Source organism: Mytilus trossulus, chromosome 9, assembly GCF_036588685.1.
Source record: "Mytilus trossulus isolate FHL-02 chromosome 9, PNRI_Mtr1.1.1.hap1, whole genome shotgun sequence".
NCBI lineage: Eukaryota > Metazoa > Mollusca > Bivalvia > Mytilida > Mytilidae > Mytilus > Mytilus trossulus.
This window is the reverse complement of record NC_086381.1, coordinates 45,881,082-45,904,229: the sequence shown is the minus strand read 5'-3', so window position 1 is coordinate 45,904,229 and position 23,148 is coordinate 45,881,082. Positions and strand designations below refer to the sequence as shown.

General features: G+C 30.8%; 2 protein-coding genes across 2 annotated transcripts; one reads left to right on the top strand and one right to left on the bottom strand.

The window, feature by feature from the left end:
- Nucleotides 1-1,086: 1,086 nt before the first annotated feature.
- On the top strand, nt 1,087-13,917 carry LOC134682996 (adenosine deaminase 2-like). The gene is made up of 9 exons (XM_063541978.1): nt 1,087-1,435; nt 3,835-3,984; nt 4,549-4,615; nt 5,311-5,521; nt 6,060-6,187; nt 7,440-7,645; nt 7,825-7,982; nt 8,793-8,995; nt 10,927-13,917. Exons 1-9 carry the CDS (start codon nt 1,111-1,113, stop codon nt 11,075-11,077), a joined length of 1,599 nt encoding a protein of 532 aa, XP_063398048.1. The 5' UTR covers nt 1,087-1,110; the 3' UTR covers nt 11,078-13,917.
- A 1,814-nt stretch (nt 13,918-15,731) lies between these two features.
- Nucleotides 15,732-22,829, bottom strand: LOC134683008 (uncharacterized). The gene is made up of 4 exons (XM_063542001.1): nt 22,717-22,829; nt 18,405-18,543; nt 17,823-17,934; nt 15,732-17,225 (listed from the first exon to the last, which is right to left on the bottom strand). The coding sequence occupies exons 1-4, from the start codon at nt 22,748-22,750 to the stop codon at nt 17,133-17,135; spliced, it is 378 nt and encodes a 125-aa protein (XP_063398071.1). The 5' UTR covers nt 22,751-22,829; the 3' UTR covers nt 15,732-17,132.
- Between the last annotated feature and the right edge of the window lie 319 nt (nt 22,830-23,148).

The window sequence follows — 23,148 nt, the reverse complement described above, 5'->3', positions numbered from 1 at the left end:
CAAAAGTTTTAACTCAGTTTTCTTCAATTCAAAATGGATTCAAAATTAAATTGGAGCCGAAACCATTATGGCATTAAGTATATATAAATAATGATACATCTACAAAATCCACCGTGACAGAACAAAACTGAACTTTTGTCTGGAGCATACATAAACTTTGGTGAAAAAACAGCCAAAATATGTTCACTTTCATGACTTTGGGTCTAAGTCATGATAAAAATGTAATTGTTAAATGTGTTACCTTCGTTAAATAAAGAATATTATTATTTAAGTATTTTACAAAATTTATAAGACTATAAAGTATAGCGGTTCTTTAAATTTACCAATCTCTTGATCATTGTCACGGGGGGTCAACTTCCTATTATTGGGTATACAGGGATGTGCCAAAAATATGGGTCATGATTTTGCGAGGTTTTATATAAGAATGACCCTCCTTTTTAATGAAATCCTATATTAAAATGCATTTACGTTTGATAACTGTATATATATTGATTTGGAGTATGAGTCTACATCATCTTCGCTAGCCAAGGGTTACGATCCACTCCCGCTCTCTTCACAGAGCGGGAGTGGATCGTAACCCTTGGCTAGCGAAGATGGAGTCTACATATACCAATATAAATATACCCTTGGCTAGCGAAGATGGAGTCTACATATACCAATATAAATATACTAAATTGAGAATACTACATTATAAAATATAATGTGCAACAAACGATGTCAATTCATATATAAAAACTTAAGGGTAGCTGGTATATTTATGAATTATGAGTGATGATGAGTTATTAACTTAGTGCTTATATGAGCATGGGTCTTATCTTAAATAATGTATATAAGTATAGGTCATTCTTTACATGTATAATACAATTATATGTCTGGTACAACAAATATAACAATATATTGTACTTGCTTACGGAAATACAGTATTATTATTATCATGCTACTTTACTGAACTTGTTTGGATAAAGATCATTCACTGATAAGGAAACGGAAACAATTTCACTAGGATGTCGGTCAAAAACCTACTTTCGTTTTCACATCGAAACAGACTATAGATTCATTTATAAATTTATAAATAGCATCGCACCTGTTAGGTTCATAGACAATAACAAAATGGAAACGAAAGCATCAATTTGTATTTTGGCATTTTATTTCTGTTTAACATGCATAAAATCCTCACCTCTTCAGTTTTCAAAAGAAACATATCTAAAGACAAGGCAATCATTTCTTGATGCTGAGGAGAAATTGAAAATTGGAGGAAATTTAACATTGACTGCTAAAGAGGAAAAAGCTAATGCAGCTTTAATGCGTTTGAAATATGCGGAAATAAATGCCTCTAGGAATGGTGCCCCTTTTCCTCCAAGTATGCATTTCTTCAAGGGAAAGCCAATTATAGAGAAAAGCAGCGTATTCAAAATTTTACAAAAAATGCCAAAAGGTTAGTTTTAATATTTTGATTAATTATATGATCACATGTATTATAAATGTTTCCTTATTGTGTACAAAGATAATTTCCTACCAGTATATTTACAGTATAGGATTAACATGTGTATGTAAACAGAAAGATTAAGATAAGATTTATTACAAAATGTGAAGTAATTGTCTGAATTACCTCCCCTGTTGTGGTTGCACATCCAATCCTTGGAGAATTGAACCAATGAAGAAAACATATATTTTGAATATTTAAAGCTCTAATTTCAATTGAAACTTCTTCAAATTTACTATTTAGATAATTCTTATTCCTAATAATAAACTATTACACCTTTTTTTTTGCATATTCATTTAATATATATAATAAACTATTATACATTTGTTTAAAAATATGTATTCAAATTTAAATAAAGATCTATATATAGTATTTTTTTAATCATCTTGATCATGATCTGAATTCTGGACTTAGTTTTAAACTTTGAGCAGTCTTATCTCTAGTAGTGTATACCATGTATGTAGAATATTACAGATAACAAAGTACTTAAACATGTAGTACAATTACATGTCACCATGGTCATGGTTAGTACACATGGTACATAGAAATTGTTATCCACTTTATGTGACAGCTAGAAGATTATTCAGAATATGACAGATTTTTTAGCATGTATTACATGTACAAATATGAACTAAAGAAAAATAGTTATATTAACATGTTTAGAGTTTGACTAGAACTGTCCCCATAACCATGCTAACTGGACTAAAGCATATATGTAAATAAAACTTAAAATGAACCCAATTCTCCTCTGCTCTCATTCTTAGAAATTTGGGAACAGTTGAGAAATGTCTTGATAATTGGGTATTACATTTGTATCTCCATTTATAGGTGTAATACCTAATTCAGTTTTAAACAACTTTTATATGCATTTAAGGGACATTATATAGCAACTAGATATGAAAAGAAATAAAAATATTTTTTTATTTTGGTTCAATCATTTATGAAAGAGAAAAAGTGAAATAATTATTACTTTTTGCAGCCAGTTTGGTTCAATTTTGTCAAAAGAAGCCAAGAAACATCAATTTTGAATTAATCAATTATTCACTTGCAAGTAATTAATTAGACCTCATTGAATCCATATTCATGTCACCTTCAATTTAACCAATTAGTTATAGATTGAATACGCATGAATTAGGCATGATCAGCTGTTAAAAAGAAAAGAATGTCAACCTTAATAGTGAAACAATGGTAAACTTTTATAATGTGTCAAAATAAGTGGCTTCAAGAACAAGAAAAAAATATAAAAATATTCAGAATGATCATAACTTTGTCTACATGTAGATGTATGAATCCAATAACAGACTGTTTTTGTTGAATGAATCATAAATTCAAGGTCTGAATTGATCATGGGGTTTATGATTCATACATATATATACAGTGTCACATATATACAAAGTGTAAGTACCATGCAGTTTTATATACTTTTTACACTTACTTTTGAATGATTGTTATATAACTAAGTAACATAGACATGTACATTCAATGACATCTAGTGTGTTGACTATAAGTTATTAAAGATGTCAATGACTGCAACATTGTCATTTTTTTTATAAACTAAAAATGAAAAAAAATGAAAAAAAATATAATTGTGGTACTAAAAACACAATGTTAAAAAGACTTGAATAAGACAAATATGTTTACCAAAAGTCTAGCAATTGTAGAAGATACTGATAATCTATTTGTTAAACAAAAGATTTTGAAAGAAGTATTAAATGTAACAATATTTTGAACATGTTGAAAGAATTTAAAATTGCATTTAAGTTAGAAGCCAAAAAAGGATGATGGTTTAATCCTTGTGTTTTGAAGTTGCAAATGACATTTTGTATCCATGGTAACTTTTATTTTATGGGTAGAGAGTTGTGTTACATATTCATGACATCTCTTTGTCAGACTATTAGTACCCATGGTAACTGAGTAACTTATTTTTATTTTGTGAAAGCTGCATTAAATCTTCCAAAAATCACTGTATTAGTCATTTAGTATCCTGCATTTTGTGTTACAAGCATAGTATTATATCTTCATGACATCTTTTTAGCAGACCTTATGTATCAATATAGTTACATGTATCTTTATTTTAATATTGCAGGTTCCATATAATGTCTTCTTGATATATCTCTGTATCCTAAATTGTATCAGACATTTAGTAACCATCAAAATCAGAATGGCGTTGCAAAAAATTTATAAAAAATGAAAAAATCTTTAAAACAACCGTATGATTTTCTCTGTGCTAGAAAAAGTAGTTTCCATGGAAACCGTGTTTTCATGTTGCAAGAGCATATCTAAAGCTATACATGTATTTCCCCTTTATTACGTATTTTCTTATTCATGAAAACAAAATTTATGTATTTCAGGTGGTGCCTTACATCTCCATGACATTTCCTTGACAGATATTTGGTGGATTGTGAAGAACGTTACATACCGTCCAAACTGTTACATGTGCCAAGATGTCAACAAATCTAGCATCAAGTTTCATTTCTTTGCTAACCCACCACAAAACCCAGGTTTGTATATCATCAATTTTATAGAACTTCATTATAACCTTGTATAATTAGAGAAATGTGATATGGACACGTTCTTAAATCATCAATAAATGAAATACTTTAACCTTTTCTTTATATTGCTGCTTTTCATCTTGAATGTCATCAGCAATGAGAATGATTACCATCAATGAAAGCACAGTTCATATTAAGTTTCCACTGATTGTTACAAAATATGTGATTGAAGACCTGTATTACATTATCTGCAAAGAAATGGTAAAAGCTTTACTTAAAACAGTCATGACAGTAGGACAGTGAACACATTAAAACTTTTGAGGACAATTTTAAAAATAAAAATCTAGCTTTGTGATAAGCCAGCCACCATGCAGATTTTGTTTTTTGTTCATATACAAGATCAAAAGTAAAGATTACCTACTTTGACGCCTGACTGATTCTAAGAATGCCCAGTACTTGCTGAGATATTAATTGTATAGTTTTGATATCAGATTGTCTTCTGAGGCCTGTGAATTCACAGAGCAGAAAGCATATAAGTTGTAAATTAATGATAAAAAGTTTTATTTTTTTTAGGTTGTCCATGGATGTTAGTAAGTCATCAAAGACAAGTTTCAGGTGATACATCCAAGTTTGATCAGATGTGAGTAATAATTCAAGTGTTCTCATCAATTTTACATAAGGGAGCTAGTATGCTTTTAAAAGTATGTTCTATTCTCTGTTTCAAAATTTTTAAAAGACTTTTGATTATTGATAGTATATTAGTATAGGAGCTTAAAAAAAAATCAGAAACAAATAAAGGTTCCATGTGCAAGTGCAAATGTATAAGCAATTGAAAAGTTGGCGGGAAATGATTTTCTCTAAATTTTTATGCCCCATTTATGGGCATAATAAGTTTTCTGGTATTTACGTCAGTCCATCCGTCCCACTTCAGATTTAAGTTTTTGGCCGAGGTTGTTTTTGATGAAGTTGAAGTCCAATCAACTTGAAACTTAGTATACATGTTCCCTATGATAATGCCAAATTAGAGATTTTCCCCCTTTTTCACGGTCCACAGACCACTGAACATTAAAAATAATAGTGAGGATGGGGCATCCGTGTACTGGTGACACATTCTTGTTTCTTTCAAAAACTATGAAAAAATAACAAAGATTTTCAAATATGGATTTATAAACCATATGTCATTGTATGTAATAAAAAGAAAATGAAAAACAAGTTTTGGTTAGCAGGCAAGTTTTGTATGGCACTAAATGGATTATACTGAAAAATACGATTACAATTAGATCTGGCAAGAATACTTTTTTCTGTAATACTGTAACTATTTAATATTTTCACCAGGTTGTATAATAGTATGTCCTTAGTAGTAGATGACCCAGTAAAGACATATCCAACCATAGATGCTGTATGGGCCCAGTTTTTACATTGTTTTGATGTTGCCAATGGTATGGTCAACTATCTTCCGGTCTTTAAGGACTATTTCTATGAAGCCTTGAATGAGTTCAGATTAGATAATGTCCAGTACATTGAATTAAGAGGACTTTTGCCACAGGTATGTACTGATATGTCCAAATAACAAGCAATTATTTGAATCTTGATTGATTTTTAATTCCCCAAAGTTGGCAAGAAAAGTATGATGAAAACTAAGGTTTTAATTTGAATTGCAAACATGTGCATAGTACAGATGTGCTTCATTCTAGATGCCTTTCATGCCTTTATACACCAATAAATCAAGGAAAAAATGTAAACAATTTCAGAAATCATATGTTTGCTGTGATTCCCCATTTGGCAGCAGCATTGTGTACACATGTATTTATAATTTCTGTAAACATAAACACATATTCTTTGCCGTTTTCTCAAAGCAAAACTTTGTTTACTGTGGATTCGTTATTATTGTTGGATACCAATTTTCCTGTGTTTTGTGTACAGTCAGTGACAGTTGAACATCTGACAAATTCTAATTTCTATGAAATACATTACGGTAGTTTAGAGGTTGGCAAAACCACAAAATCATATATCCACGAAAATAAATGAATCCACAGTATCAAGATAATATACTGAAAACTCATGATATTTTTTATTCATTTCAGGTATATGATTTAAATGGACAAACATATGACAAGACAACTGTAATGCAAATTTATCAAGATGTATTTAACCAGTTTAAAAGAGATCATAAAGACTTCTCTGGTGGAAAATATATATACTCTAGTATAAGGTAGTGAGATGAAAACAATTCTTTCCTTTTTTTCTTCTTTTTTTTATCTTTATAATTCTTTCCTTGACTTTTAAATTTGCCCTTTTTTTACATTCTTTACAAATAATCTGTTCTTCTAATTTAAAGAAATAATCCTGTCTACACATTTTTTTTTGTTTGTCTATTTTCAAATGAAATCTGCTTGAATATGAACCTATGCTGGACCACATAGATACAGGTGATCATCAAAGGCTCTTTAGGGCCTCTGTTTTAAATGTGGGGACTGATAATTTATTGCAGAATAACCTTAAAATGGCTTAACAAAACTGATATGGAAGGTACATAACTCTGATAAGGATGATGCATATAGAAAACAAGAGAAGTGTGACATATTTATAATATTTATGTACATATACTATATCATGTTGAAAATATGAATAATTCAGAAACAATAATAACAATGTAATTTAAAAAGTATTAGGCTCAGAATGTTTTGGCTGTTGTTATTGTGCATTAAGTTTACTCAATGTCATTTGCTTTACAGATAGTCAATGATGTTTATAGATTGATTAATCTTTTTATTAGATATCGGAAATTCTTGAAAAGGAAACATTTGAAATATATTATCTTTTTCCTTGTTTCTGACCTACTAAATATTTAAATGAAAGGAAAATATTTTTACATTTTGAAGATTTATATAAATTTAAGTTCATGTGAAATACCAATTTTATCATTTTATCTATGAATAAAAGGAGATATGAGGTAAACATCAATGATACAGCAACCAACCAACAAAAACAAACCAAAGCCATATATGCTGTAACATGTACAATCTACTGACCAGAGACAGGTGTCTTTACAATGTTTCCAGCTTTAATTTGTCTTTAGGTTCATGACAATTGGAGCTTGACATATTAATATTATAAAATTTAACAGAAACAATTAAAGATCTACATCAGCATGAAATTCTTCAGATACCAAACAAATAAATGATACAAGCCTTGTGTATGGAAAACCGTCTAAGATTATAGAATTGCCACATGTATGCTCTGTTAACCACACTATTGCTATGGTTTAACAAGAAGAAGGTCAAGCTATTATTGAGGTCAGATGAACTTAAAAGCTAGGTTTTCCTCTTACAGATCACATTTAATGACCTGGATACAAATTAGAAATTATATAAGCAGACTCAAATAAATTATTGTATAATCAAAATTATAAATTGAAACTTCAAATTCATTGAATTCACTATAAGCTTTTACTTTTTTTTCAGGATTAAAAGTCCAACAGACATTTTAGGAGATGTTAAACTATCCCTTTCTCTTAAGACTAAGTTTCCAGAATATTTTGCTGGGTATGACTTAGTTGGACAAGAGGATCCTGGGAAATCTTTATTGTACTATATTGATCCTCTACTGTATCCACAGCAACAGAATCCACCAATCAAATTACCTTATTTTTTCCATGCTGGAGAAACAGGTTTGTTATTTGAATTGTGTTCAATGCAATATGCAATAGTCAGATAGTCGACAGAGTTGTAAATGCAATAATTTAAACTCGCATTTTGAAGTATTTTATATGAATTTAAGAGGTTTTACGCAATAATAAATGCATGCAATAATTTCTAAATATACAGTATTTATTTTCTTTTTCTATAGATTGGGAAGGAACACCAACTGATGATAACCTGATTGATGCAGTGTTGTTAAATACAACAAGAATTGGTCATGGTTATGCTCTGACTAAACACCCAAAAGTTCTACAGGCAGTAAAACAGAAACAAATCGCCATTGAAGTGAACCCTATCTCTAACCAGGTAAGTGTATAATATTACTTTACAAATAACAAATATAGACTGAGATTTTGACTTCAAATTCTTTTTATGTCAAGGTGCTCTCAAGTAATCTTTATTGACAAATATTGACAGTTTTTCTGCTGATGTCCAGTGGTTATTTCCTGGTACTCCAGCATAATCCACCTATAATAGATCTAGAGTACTGTGAATTCAGTAATTATTGCATAGATTTATCATTGTGAATTTGTCATTTTAGACTAAAATGCTATTTTGATTATTGCAATATTGAAAAAAATCCTGTTTAATTCATATAAAAAATTGAAAAATGCGAGTTTAAAAGATTGCGATTACAATCCTGTCCCATTTTTTCACAGTAATAAAAACATCGCAATAATTTTTGAATTTGCAGTATATGGTATTGTTTTGATAATTATTTCAACTCTGTTGGATAGTTGTCTCATAGGCAATTATACCACATCTTCCTTTTTTATACACATTTTATATCGGGAAAAAATCTTTAAAATATATTACCAAAATTAGTATTTGGATGTATCATGGCAAGATGGTATGTCACATACCAAAATTAAGTCACTGTGACTAATTAACATTTGACTCTATGGTAGAAAATCTTTTCTGATTTGTGTCCAGGGGATACCAATTGTACTGTAGAACTTTAACAAACTAAATTTAGTATGTGGATGCATCAAGGGAAGCCTGTGTCACATACCATAGACAGGTCATGGTGGTTAAAACAGAGCTTTAACTTGCATTTTTGTCCAATGGTCTTATTAAGATATCATATTAATTAATTTTCATTATTTGAATTAATAGGTATTAAAGTTAGTGGATGATTTAAGAAACCATCCTGCTGCCAGCATGATAGCAGAGGGTTACCCAGTAGTTATAAGTGCAGATGACCCCTCAGTATGGGGAGCCCGTGGATTGTCATATGACTTCTACATGGCCTTCATGGGAATGGCTGGTGAAGATGCTGATCTTAAATTCCTGAAGCAGATAGCATTAAACTCATTACAGTAAGTGAAATCCAATTCAATCATTATGAAAATAAAATAAATAAAATTGAGGATGGAAATGGGGAATGTGTCAAAGAGAAAACAATCCGACTAAAGAAAAAACAACAGCAGCAGGTCACCAACAGGTCTTCAATGTAGCAAGAAATTCCCGCACCCGGACGTCCTTCACCTGGCCCCTAAACAAATATATACTTATTAGTTCAGTGATAATGAACGCCATACTGTATTGATTACCAATGAGACAACTCTCCAGCAGGGACAAAATGATGTAAAAGTTAACAACTTTAGGTCACCTTTCAGCCATCAACAATGTGCAAAACCAATGTGCATATATAGTAAGCCACACACAAAAGGCCCTGAAATTACAAATTTAAAGCAATTCAAATGAGAAAACTAAGCAACCTTATATGTACAAAACATTAAACATAAAACAAATATGATATATAGCAACAAAAAACAACCTTTGATTTACAGACTGTAGATATGGGTATGTACAAAACAATATACAAAAATCAAAAATGATAGATCCTAATATACAGATGTTCCATTCGTATGTTTTTGATGTTTCTATTCAGTGTTTTTTTTAAGTTATGCCCTTTAAACTTTAGAATGTTTTGCCTTTTCCAGCCTCAGTTGACAATGTTTTCTCAGGGTAATAATCTGCTATTTCACCCTCTCAGCTATGTGTAATTTATATACTATTTGGCAGAGTGTTGTATAAAACCATACAGAAGTTGCACTAGCATATAGTAAGGACTTACTTTAACATATTTCATATATTTTAAAAAAACAAGAGTGCACACACTGAAATGTCTCGCCTTCTTTACTAATCATTGATACTATCTTGATAGACCTAAATATAAAGCTTTATTACAACTGTCACATAAACTCAACATTAACCAAGAAAATGAAACATTGATCAATGAACCATGAAAATGAGGTCAAGGTCAGATGAACCATGCCAGGCAGACATGTACAGCTAACAATTCTTCAATACAACAAATATAGTTGACTTATTTCTTATAAATAAAGAAAAACAGACCAAAACACAAACACTTAAAACTTAGCAATGGACTGTAAAAATGAGGTCACGGTCAAATTAAACCTGCGTAACCGACATATAGATCATAAAATATTTCCAAACACCAAATATAGTTGACCTAATGCATAAAGTATTAGAAAAATAGACCAAAACTAAAAAACTTAACTTTGACCACTGAACCATGAAAATGAGGTCAAGGTCAGATGACACCTGTCAGCTAGACATGTACACCTTACAATTAATCATTCCATACACCAATTATAGTAGACCTATTGCATATAGTATAAGAAAAACAGACCAAAACACAAAAACTTAACTTTAACCACTGAACCATGAAAATGAGGTCAAGGTCAGATGACACCTGCCAGTTGGACATGTAAACCTTACAGTGCTTCCATACACCGAATATACTAGCCCTATTGCTTATAGTATCTGAGATATGGACTTGACCACGAAAACTTAACCTTGTTCACTGATCCATGAAATGAGGTCGAGGTCAAGTGAAAACGGTCTGACAGGCATGAGGACCTTGCAAGGTAGGCACATACCAAATATAGTTATCCAATTACTTATAATAAGACAGAATTTAACATTATAAAAAATCTGAACTTTTTTTTCAAGTAGTCACTGAACCATGAAAATGAGGTCAAGGACATTGGACATGTGACTGACGGAAAGTTTGTAACATGACGCATCTATATACAAAGTATGAAGCATACAGGTCTTCTACCTTCTAAAATATAAAGCTTTTAAGAAGTGAGCTAACACCGCCGCCGCCGCCGCCGCCGGATCACTATCCCTATGTCGAGCTTTCTGCAACAAAAGTTGCAGGCTCGACAAAAATCAAAATTTCTAATTTAATCAAATTTGTTTTTGAAAATAATTTCAGGTATAGTGCCATGACCCCACAAGAGAAGAGCAGCGCTATGAATCTTTGGAAATATAAGTGGGATACCTTTATTGAAGACATTATTGAAACATACTGGTACCATCACCACATGGGAAGAAATGGTATTAATACAACTTTGATTTTTGGTTGATGGTTTTGTATAAGAGAGTTCTTTATAAATTTGCAATAAGTCTCAGTTCCAGAAAGATATTTTAAAATCAAATTAAGATATACCGTGGTAGATTATGTTGAGATTTCAAACTCATTGTTATTATTTCTGCTAGCAGGTCTAGTTAAATTTCAACTAGAATAGACATGATTATGGGTCGGGATGTGACACTTATAACATAAGCAGGTGAGGATTAGAGATTTGATATAAGGGGTGGGGTGGGGGGAGTCTGATATTATGAATTAGAGGACCTTATTGGGACAAACTTCATTTCATTTTGTGTTTTTTTAAAGGGGTGGGTCAATTATCTTGTCCTTCTCTCTCCATCTTAATCTGTTCCTGATAAGTGTACTGTAGTTTTATCTTTGTAGATTTTGATGCTACTAATTGTTAAACAAAGTTTTTCTATGTATACAGATATTAAGACATTAATCTCCAAGTTTTGAATTAAATATGATACTGAAACATAAATGTATACATAGGCATACCTGCCAAAACTTCAAAATGTCCATGGGGGTTTTACATGCAAGATGGCTGTCACAGTTCTACAAGACCTTTGAAGGGGCCTTCAAATTTATTTTTATATTGTGTATTTGCTTTTCCATGCTTTTAAAATGCTATACCAATGGTAAAATTGATAGTTTTGTTTTAAGCTCTGTAGAAAATTGCTATTTCAAAATTTCAAATTAAGAGCCTCCATGGGGAAATCCCCGCAAATGGTGACAGTTGGCAGGTATACATAGGGTATCCCTTGTACAATATCCTGCTGTATACATTGCATTATAATACACCTACAGTACAAAATTATATAACAGGGATCCAGTAGAAATTAAAAGTACATGTATACTGTATTCCTGTCATGTAGTTCTACTGTTGTTAGGAGCAATTATTTGGTTGACAGTAAACATAAATACCCAGTGTTCCAGTGTTTGACAATTATAAAATTATTTATAGACATCATTTTGCAAAACGGGTATATTCTTTGGTTATTTAGCATGTGTTGAATCATTTTTCAAGGTCGTTAATTTTGAAAATTATACCCCACCCAAAATGTATACATAATGTTTTTTTACCTGTCTGTCTATCTGTCCGTCTGTATGTCAGTCTTGTCCTTGTAGTCACAACTCCTCTGAAACCACACATCAGAATTTCATGAAACTTTGTAGATAATAAGAACTTACTACGTAGATGTGCATATCGACAGGAAATCATGATTTAATTTTTTTTCTAGTAGTTATTATGTCCCTTTGAACTTATTGGCATGAATATACAACTACAACAGTTTGTCATTGCAATTCCCCTGCAATCACACAACAAAATTTCATGAAACTTTGTAGTTAATGAGGGTATAATAAATAAATGTGCATATATATAAGAATATTTTATCAGTTGATTTTTGTAGAGTTATGAGTCTTAGAACTTAGGAATCTGGTGAGATATTTATTTTCGAGTGACAATGTGGAAGTGTGTGGTAATGAAGTGTGCTCACAAATGTTTAAAATTAAATGACTTTTTTATTAATTCATTTAATAGCACAAATAATAGTAAAATATATTTTATATTTTATATGAGGAGGCACTGTTTCATTTGTTGATAAGATTTGTGAATTTTGCTTGTTATGTAGATTGATTTCTAATATTCATTAATATTTTTTTCAAATGAAGATGAAGATTATTTTTTATGACTAATTATTGTTTATTTATATTTTTGTTTTGATTTTAGCATTTTCACATTTAATAATACTAACAAAATTGTGTTAAAGGAGAAAGACACGATAATACAAGATGATTGTGGCTGTCTTTTACTTGAAGTGAGGTGAGAGTTTTTTTCTCTGTGTTGAAGGCCTCACTGTAACTTTGATATGGAGAACAACAATACAAGCTATGTTCTGCTGCTTTTTGTGTCATGAGTGAATCCCTTTATGGTTTGTTTTTCTATTTGAAAATACAATGTTTAGAATTTAATATTGTTCGTGAAATTTTTATTTGTTAATGAATGATTAATATAATATTATTGGGGTATAAAAAGGATTTGTATAGTAGATAGTTTGGAATTTTTGTTTATTGTTTTTATTTTGTTGTGATTTATGATTTTCATGTTTACATCTTTTAAAATGCTAATATTTTTGTGAATATTTATTAATTTATGAATTAAAAAGATTAATTTATGATTGTGTGTCCAGATTGTATTTTAATAATACAGGAAGACATCTTTTTTTAAAAGTGTATATTTTGTACAATTTTACATTGAAACAGAAGAATGAATACTTAATTTTCAAATAAGGCCCATCTAGTTAAATAAGTAAATTTTTATCAATGTCTACCTTGAGGGGGGGTATAGGATCTATAGGCGTTCAGTTATGCTTATCATAACACCAATTTATGGCACATGGAACTTTTCCTACCAAATTTTGTATACAAAGTAAAAATTAAACAAGGAATTTAAAGAATTATAATAAAGATAATTGCTTATCTGATGCCAACCACCTTAATGCCTTTTTGAAATCTACAGACCCCTACAGAATTATATAGTGACAGTGTTAAACCAATTATATTGTGACTTATATATCCAAGATGTGACAAAGCCAGAATTATTGTATGCTAAAACAAGGCAATAACTTATGGTATACTGATTTGTTATGTAGACGTGGGTGAAAGAAAACTATTTGATATTTTGCAATTTATATATTTAAAACTTTTACTGACTTATTTTTTATATAAGATTTTAATATTAAGATTTTATATTTATTGTTTGTAATATGCCTTTTAAATGTTTTATCTATGATGACTAGTATGTATTGTATGTAATTTGTTCTGTTATCAAAATAAAAATGATGAAAAAAGTTGTAATTGCTATACTGATTTATGAGAAAAAGGGAGATAACACACACTTGACAATACTAAAGAAAAGGAACACACTTTTCTTTGTTGTCCATTTGATATGTAAAAAATATAATTATGTAAATACATAATAGCAATACACTAAACTAGAGGCTCTAAAGAGCCTTTGTCACTCACCTAGGTCTACGTGAATATTAAACAAAGGACAAAGTTGGATTCATGACAAAATTGTGTTTTGGTGATGGTGATGTGTTTGTAGATCTTTAATACTTTACTGAACTTTCTTGTTGCTTACAATTATCTCTATATATTATAATGAACTTGACCCAGTAGTAACAGCTAAAACCAATCTATTCTGAGAATCAAAAACAAATTATTTTTTTCTCCAAAAACTGGAAACAACCTTTTTTTTTTCCAAAAAAAACCATAGCCCCCCCAGAAAATCAAATAGTTGCTGCCTAACAACAGGTTGTCCGATTTATCTAAAAATTTTAGGGCAGACATATGGCAAGCCGTTTTGCTATTTATTCTTACTTGAAATTCGAATAAATAGTAAAACGGCTTGTCATACAGACAGATTTTTACCTGATTAACACTTTTTCCGACGTCAGATTTGCTCTAAATGCTTTGGTTTTTGAGATATAAGTCAAAAACTGCATTTTACCCCTATATGTTCTATATTTAGCCATGTCGGCCATCTTGGTTGGTTGCCCAGGTCACTGGTCACAGTTTTTAAACTAGATACCCCAATGATGATTGTAGCAAAGTTTGGTTTAATTTGGTCCAGTAGTTTCAGAGGAGAAGATTTTTGTAAAAGTTAACGACGAAGGACGACAGACGCCAAGTGATTGGAAAAGCTCACTTGGCCCTAGGGATATGAACTCAGATGTCACAAGGCTGTAGAAATTGATAAAGAACCATGCTTAACTGTCCAATCCATTATACTTTGAGTCTGCAAGTTTATTATCCCCTTTGAATTTTCTATGACTGTATAGACTGTGTCAAGTTTTCTTTGAGTTTTATATAATTTGGCATTGTTTGTTTTGGGTTGTCTATACATTTGGATGTCTATTTTGAGTTGTCGATGACTGTTTATTATCTAGAGTTCTACAATTTTGGGTTGCTTGCTGGATTTTTCAATTTTTAGTTTCTGAGTTCTCTTGTCATACTCACCTTTCCACTTTTATTGGTTTTTGATTTGTAGATCTCTTTTGTGAGACGGAATAAAAGTGTGTCATTTCAAAGAACAATGATCATGGTGATTCATAGAGTATTTTCAACAATACTTTTTGTGGGTACCAATTTTCGTGGATTGAAGAACACCTGTATTTGCAAGGATATTTGATTTTGTGGTTTTGCAAAAGTGTGCATAAGAACCTATGTGAAATTTTCATTCATAAGTCAACTTAAAATGCATTTCATGTTTCCAATTTGATTAATTTTCATCGAAGTGCATTCTTTTTAGCACCGTGTGGTTTAACAAATGATCTTACTGTTGTTACCTTTATTGTTCTGGTTGGTTGAGCATCAGGGGTTTTCTTTACTCACATTTTGCATATTTTATGATGGTCAAACTGGATTAATTTCTACTCCTTACTTTTGTGGTGATTTTTAAAAATTTTGAGATCAGTTATGGCTTAAAGAATATAAAAACAAAAGAACATAAGTTTGATATATATTTTTGATAATGAAAATTATACATAACTTGCAAAATGTAGCACCAAATAAATCAGAGAATGGAATAAAAGAAAAAAGAAAAAAAAGAAGGTATGAATATAAAAAGTCAACAACAGAAACAACGATGATCATTAACTTTAATTTTTTTTAAATATCTTAAGATAAAAAATAGAAAACTAAAACATAAGGAATATTTACATCCATTATTATTGCAAATGATAAGCAATGGACAATTTGCATTTTCAGAATTTTAAATTATACATAAAAATAATGCCATCAAAATGAAAAATAAACAGTATATATACAACTCAGAAATGCATCATAAATACATATGTGTTATGATGGTATATATTGTTCAGTAATTCATTCAATAAACAGATTTGGTCATCAAACATACATAGTGAATTATATCAACAAGTATAAATAAAATTGGCTTATAAATGGAATTTTAAAATTCAAAGGGGAAAAATTATGAATTCTTAACCAATGAAGTTCTTGTTCAAGGTATTTAACTCATATTTATTGTGAAACCACTTGCAGTAACACATTTCATTTAATGTCACTCAATTCCGTAAATTGCTTATTTGAACAGAATAATTCAATTGAATTAGAATTCTAAAAACTTTATTACATGTAAACTCTATAAACTATTCCAATTTTAAGAGGTCATACATTGTAAATAAAACATTTTTTTTGAAAATTCATATATACATTGGTGTGTATAGATTCTGGTGTAAAAAGCTGTTAACAAATCTTCAGGAGGTGGAAGTTAACAAAACAAAAATCTACATGCCTTACAAAAGTATAAAAATGACAATATATTAAACATCATCACATGACATTTTTGTTATGTAACAAATTTTGCCAAAGTGGGAAGTTTAGGGTTGAGAATATTTTTCCTCAAATTTATGCAAACAAAAAGTATATTTGCTGATAAAAAGGCGGACCATCTGAATATGCCCTTATAACAGTAAGCAGGTTTAGCACCAACTGTAACCAAATAAAATGACTTTTATGTCCTTCAGGACTGTCAGAACTAAAGGATTAAGATTTTATGTAGGACATTCAATAGTTATCACGATCAAGAATCCAGTAATTAATTAGAGTTTATCACTTTTTTTTCAAATTTTCCTTTGATCTCTCCATACAAAATTTTCCCATAGCATGGTACTAGAATGATATGGGTTTTCTCAGTCTATTAGACAGATTCTTTTTTGTAGTCAGCATGAACACAAGAAAGGGTTTTACAACTACACAAAAAAATAATAATGCAGCTATATCTAACTATGATATTTCAGAGGAAGGTGCATTATTTAACCACAGTTAATAGTTAAATCAATTAGTACAAGTATACAAAGATATATTATATATTAAATTCCAAATGTTGCTTTAAGATTCTTCTGATCTAGCCTCCTTTCATAATCTTTGCTGCTTTTACATCTCTTCCACTGATTACTGCAGAGGGAGATAAATGAAAAATTTTCTATTGATTATCTCCCCTGAAAGTAATTTGTTTTTTATCACTTGGCCTGTTCAAGCCCTCGTTGTAATAGAACTTCCCAAGATGACTGGTTGGCTTTCTTTAGTACTATTGTAATCTGGTCATCCTTAAACTGAAAAGAGTTTGTGAAATATAGAAAATTACCAATACCAGCAGTATGCATTTAAATCTTCAATGATTTCAGTCCAACATTTAGATATACAGTTTTTGATGAGACACATGCTACTAATAAAAAGCTTTCTAACTTTTTGACTGGGATTACTGAGAGGCACATTCTCAAATTCAATATATATAGGGCATAGTACATGTAGCAAAATAAATTCATGAACAAATGCCTGTTATTTTTAATTAGAATTTAAATATAAAAAAAAACTTTTTCTAAAACTAAAAATAAGGAGACATATCCAGTCTAGCATTGCAATTCAATAAATGATATGTCCCTGATTTCAGAACACTTGCAGCACCTGAACACTTCATCTGCATGTATTAATCATATAAATAATTCTATTACAAAAAACAAAATCAAGAAATTGATTCTTCAAAATGAATTGTTTCAATATTGTTTTTGAACAATTACTTTGAAAAAAACCCTAATATTTCCACAGCATAAAAAAACCCTGACAAGAATCATTTCAAAACAATAAAGTATCTTAAAACTTCTTAACCGCAAATTTGAAAATCCAAAAAACTTGTACTAATTTTTTCATACCTTGGTTGAACATTCTGAAGGAATTATCTCCCCTGGTAGTTTTTGCACTGTGTATTTATATTTATGTTCCACTCCATTATCCTTCTTCACAACAGCAACCACTTCTAGAGACCTGAAAATGAAGCACACATTAACTTATCAACAAAGACTGTTACCAACATCTTATACATGAAATCCTTCACTTGCATAAGGTCTATACATTGTATTTTATCTGAGGCAGCTCATATGCTATTGACTTTTGTTCATTGTTGAACATTGTATGTTTAATTACATGTAGGCATATTTCCTGGTTTTGTTGTATTATTATATGGTTGAGGCATCATTGAGATTACCCCATATACCATTGTTTTCTATATGACCTGTAGTAGTCTTTGAATCTTTATGTCACAACAGAGAGCACTAGAAATGGGGCTATTGTAATGGCAAGGTTATTTCATACTTGTGTAGTTTTCAAAGATTACATGAGATTTATACATACTCTGTGTTAAATGTAGGAGTAACTTCAAAGATTACATGAGATTTATACATACTCTGTGTTAAATGTAGGAGTAACTTCAAAGATTACATGAAATTTATACATACTCTGTGTTAAATGTAGGAGTAACTGTACAATTATTCTCGAGTTCAGCAGTGCCTATACCTGGTATCTTCCACTTCACCTCCAGACCAGGTATACTGATATAGGTCTCTACAATCTTAGGATTGATTTCTTCTGTGATAGCTGAAAACACGCATAATATTATGAGAAATACACATATGTATAAAAAAAACATACTATCTATGATCTATTTTATATACATGTTATAAAACTGAGTGGAAGAGAGAGATTGTGTTGTAAATCTTTACAATTTACGCAATATTGATATAAATGAAGCATATGCATTTATTTGTCAGATATATTTTGTTAATTATTCTTTTGTACATGTTAACAAAATGTACAATGTATGTTAATGTTCCAGTACAGGGTTCAAAATAACAAACATTGGGTCATATTAATATTTTTTCATTTTTACAAATTACTTATTTTACTTTGATATTAGACATAATGTTAGACATGTAAGATGTTAATCAATGAAAATCAACACTAAACATGCAATACTTCTTTTAAATTATTTTTATTCTGTTTTTTCAGTGTTTGAAAATCATATTGTAAGTATTCATCTCATTTTGGCAGCCATCATTCATGTCATAGGGAAATAAAGTATTTGTTTGATTATCATACCCTGATAGGTCAACATATAGTGAAAGATTTTATATCAATCAATAAAAAGATATTTCAACTCTTCTTGTTCTAGCAAAAATGTATGCATCCTAACACTTTGTGTTAGACATTGAATCCTCCATCAGGAAAAGATCTATAAGCAATACCTAAACACCTGTTTTGAGGAACAATACATGTAGATGACTTGAATTTTGCACTTTCCCATAAATTTCATGTCACAAATTAATGCTCCGCCCGATGCATTTTTGCGCCTGTCCCAAGTCAGGAGCCTCTGGTCTTTGTTAGTCTCGTATGAGGGGGGATAGGACCTTTATTGGGACTCTGGAATTGGGTGTTTTTAAGCTCGGGATTTGGGATTGACACTTTCAGGATCTGGGAATTCTTTATTCCAATTTCAGGACTTGATCAGGATTTCGTGATTTAAAGCCCAGGATTTCAGGATTTTGGGTTTTTAAGCACGGATTTCGGGATCAGGACCCCTCCTATCCCCCCTCTTGTATTATTTTAATTTTAGTTTCTTGTGTACAATTTGGAAATTAGTATGGCGTTCATTATCACTGAACTAGTATATATATTTGTGTAGGGGCCAGCTGAAGGACGCCTCCGGGTGCGGGAATTTCTCGTTACATTGAAATCCTGTTGGTGACCTTCTGCTGTTGTTTTTTCTATGGTCGGCTTGTTGTCTCTTTGATACATTCCCCAATTCCATACTCAATTTTATTATATTTTATAAAGTCACAATATAAACTGATTTTTCAGAACATTATTCATGCTGAATGACCTTATGTCAACTGTCAACCAATGTACATGGTGTAACACATTTCTTAAAAATCCTCTAGAGAGCTAGCATCATGAGCATTGTTGTGTAGATTGGTGATTAAATGACAAAATATACAAAAAATAAAGGACAAAAATAATATGGTTGATTGATGCATGCAGTTGTCAGAATGGTTGTATCTGCTTGTAATGTTGAAGAGCCATATATAACATGTGAAAGTGCATAGGCAATTTATAGGGTCTGGTTCCCTCCTTTTGTGGGAAAAATTTGGTTGATTGTTATCATTGACATTGTATCTATCTATATAGGGAATCACTGAGTAGTTATGATCTGTAACTGGAGACTACTAATTCAGTCTGGACAGGAACATACATGTATATGACACCAACATATATATTGAGTTAGATATACTGTTCCCATACATGTCTGGAGTGTGTCAAGCTTAAATTATTACCCCTAACTTAAACAAAAAAGCTCTAAGAACAGCACATGAATCAAAGAGCAGAATGCTCTGAGGGATACGATTGCCATATAGTTTTCATTGACAGTATAGTATAGCAGTTCTGCCAACTTTTCATTAAGCAAATGGGTGAGATTTGGCAAAAATTGAAAAGATCAAAGAGGGAAAAAAATAGATCCAAGGATTCTGCCGCAAAAAAGCATGAACATGCGTGAGTCTAGAGCATTTTTGGCAGACCTGGTACAGCTGGATAGTATTATTTTCAAAACTAATTCAACTGCACATGCAAATGTAATAATCTGAATAGTCACTCAACTTTAAAAAATAGCCAATCCTGGATACAAGTGTATGAGCAATGTTCTTATTGTTTTTTATTTTTGTACTATCAATTCCAAGTTACTTTCCACAGCAGTCACTGAGAGTGAGAGAAGGTATTTCACTTTGTATCTTATCACCAATAATTCTAGGAGGAACCCCATTTCTAACTCTTTAAATATTAATTTCCTTTGGGTCAGTGGACATGACTCCTTTCCCTACACACTCCTCTGTTTAAATTGAGATCATTCTTAATATAATACGACGTTTATCGACATCTAGCGTGTTAATTTTTCTTGACGAGTTGTATTGTATTTCGATTTTGACGGGAAATACTTCCTGAAGAGAGACAACTCGAAACAATACTATGGAAGACTCCATTTCGGCTGAAGGGATGTTATAGGTAAAACTACATTTATTTTAATTCAAATGATGCATATGATTTAAAATTATGCAACAACAATAACCCTCAATAGCAGACAGACATAGAAAGAATCCCATGATTTTCAAATTAATCAATGAAGCGGGGAATCCAGAACAACCACTCAATCTGATACCCCTTGAAATCAAGAAAACTATACACATGCGTATTTATACATAAACAAACCCGTGACTTGCGATTTGGAACAAGAATGTTTATTAAATGATATGATGAATGGTTCTCCATTTCTTTATGAGAGTACAGTATCAAATATCAGTTTCATAATGGTAAAATATAGAAAAACTCCACTTCAGTTCTTATAAATGACAGCAATAGAATTAACGGATTCAGAGAACTCTCGCATTTATCAAAACTGGGGAATTCCCTCTGACATGTTTCTAAATTTATAAAAACACTAAATATACATTTAAATACTGCTTAATTCTGATTTTCCGTGTTGTTAAAAACACACATATAAGTCAAGGGAAATATCAAACATGAAGATTATGAGAAGAACATTACCAGTCAAGGGTCTAACTTAAATAAGTTATCAGGGGAAAATAACATGCCTGTTGTTATTACAGACACTTTCATGAGTTGTCTTCTCTTTTTTCCTGAATCTGTAATAACATATGTTGGTTATCAGTGAAATATATCAAAAATGTTTTATCTTTAATGGGCACTTGGGAATTCTTAACAACTTTTGCGCAGTAGCTTAATAAATTACCCTGATAACTAATTTTCTAATTCCATTAATACAATTATGATTAACCATGGTAAATCAATGAGACAAGGCTTTTAAGGGCAAACTAAGCTGTAATAACAAGGCTTATGTTATTACAAGCATGTAATTGAGACACTTGGAATCTTGCACAGTGCCTCATTACAAGCTCTGATCATCATTTCTTACAATGAATTGAAATACATTCTTATGCAAGTCAAAGCAAAGCCTTTAAAGTGGTATTGAGAAGCTGCAATAACACCCATTCGTTATTGCAGGAATGTATTTTCTGTAATAACATAGGTGTATTATGCATGATTGGTAAGCTATGAGCTGTTATATATTTGCAAAGATTAATATACATAAAGAAAATTATAAAACAATAAAACTTGAGAAGAATTTAACAAAATAAAGGTTGTAAATTTCCCCCTTTGAAACATGTAACATACATATGTTATTACAGTTTTTTGATATTTCAGCTCACAATAACAACATGTATGTTATTTTCTCTAATAACTTATTTAAGTTAGACCCTTGACTGATTACAGGAAAGTTGTTTATGTACAATCCTTTTGCTTGTTTTTATCTTTTACAGCAAGACAATGATAAGAATCTGAGATGTTGCTGAATGTTTAGAATAAAACTGTTGACGTGAGGGAAGGCATCCCTGAGTCAACGGTAAAAGTCTACAGATTGCTTGAAAGCAATCGTATCCCAAAAAAAAAATAGCACTAAATTATGAAAAACATTTACGTGCATGTGTTTGCAATTGCATAATTTTATAAGGGTGTAATACATTGTATGTATTAATCGAACTAGGATAGATATACATGTATGTCACTTAAATTATTAACCCTCCCCCTTTTTTCTTTATTTTGTTTACTTCGTCTAAATCTGTGTTAATAATTGATAATATATATAATTTGAATAGTGTAAAATGAACTAATATGTAAAAACACAATTCAAACAAATCTAACCATCAGGAATTATATATTCTTCCTTTTCTGCCATTGCTCACATGATCGTTCCGGAGAAGTTCGTTTCTTGTCTTTTAAAATCCGCAATTTCATATAAAAAAAACACGGAGTGCAGTATTCGAGTATATACCAATATTCCGCTATCATGGACGCGCCTAATGTTGCATAATTAAACTAAACCAACTACCCACTACATTTGAAAATGACGAAAATACTAATGTATAAACAATAACAATAAAAGACGATAAAACATCTTTGTGTGGTATTTCGTTTGTGTTTTTGTGAGTTTCTTTTTTTTTTTATAGTTCGTCATAGTTTAATTTGCCACGGTTTTTTTAAAATTTATTTGTAGTATTATATTTTGGAATGATGGGATTTTTTTGGCATTCTTGGACGATTCAGACTTTGTAAATGACAGTGGTTCATAATTGT

Coding starts and splice junctions, on each gene's coding strand:
- LOC134682996 (XM_063541978.1), top strand. CDS start 1,111: ATGGAAACGAAAGCATCAATTTGTATTTTGGCATTTTATTTCTGTTTA. Junction 5,522..6,059: donor TAAGAGGACTTTTGCCACAG/GTATGTACTGAT, acceptor TATTCATTTCAG/GTATATGATTTAAATGGACA. Junction 8,996..10,926: donor ATAGCATTAAACTCATTACA/GTAAGTGAAATC, acceptor AAATAATTTCAG/GTATAGTGCCATGACCCCAC.
- LOC134683008 (XM_063542001.1), bottom strand. CDS start 22,750: ATGGCAGAAAAGGAAGAATATATAATTCCTGATG. Junction 17,935..18,404: donor ACTCCTACATTTAACACAGA/GTATGTATAAAT, acceptor CTTCATTTTCAG/GTCTCTAGAAGTGGTTGCTG. Junction 17,226..17,822: donor CTTCAGAATGTTCAACCAAG/GTATGAAAAAAT, acceptor AACTCTTTTCAG/TTTAAGGATGACCAGATTAC.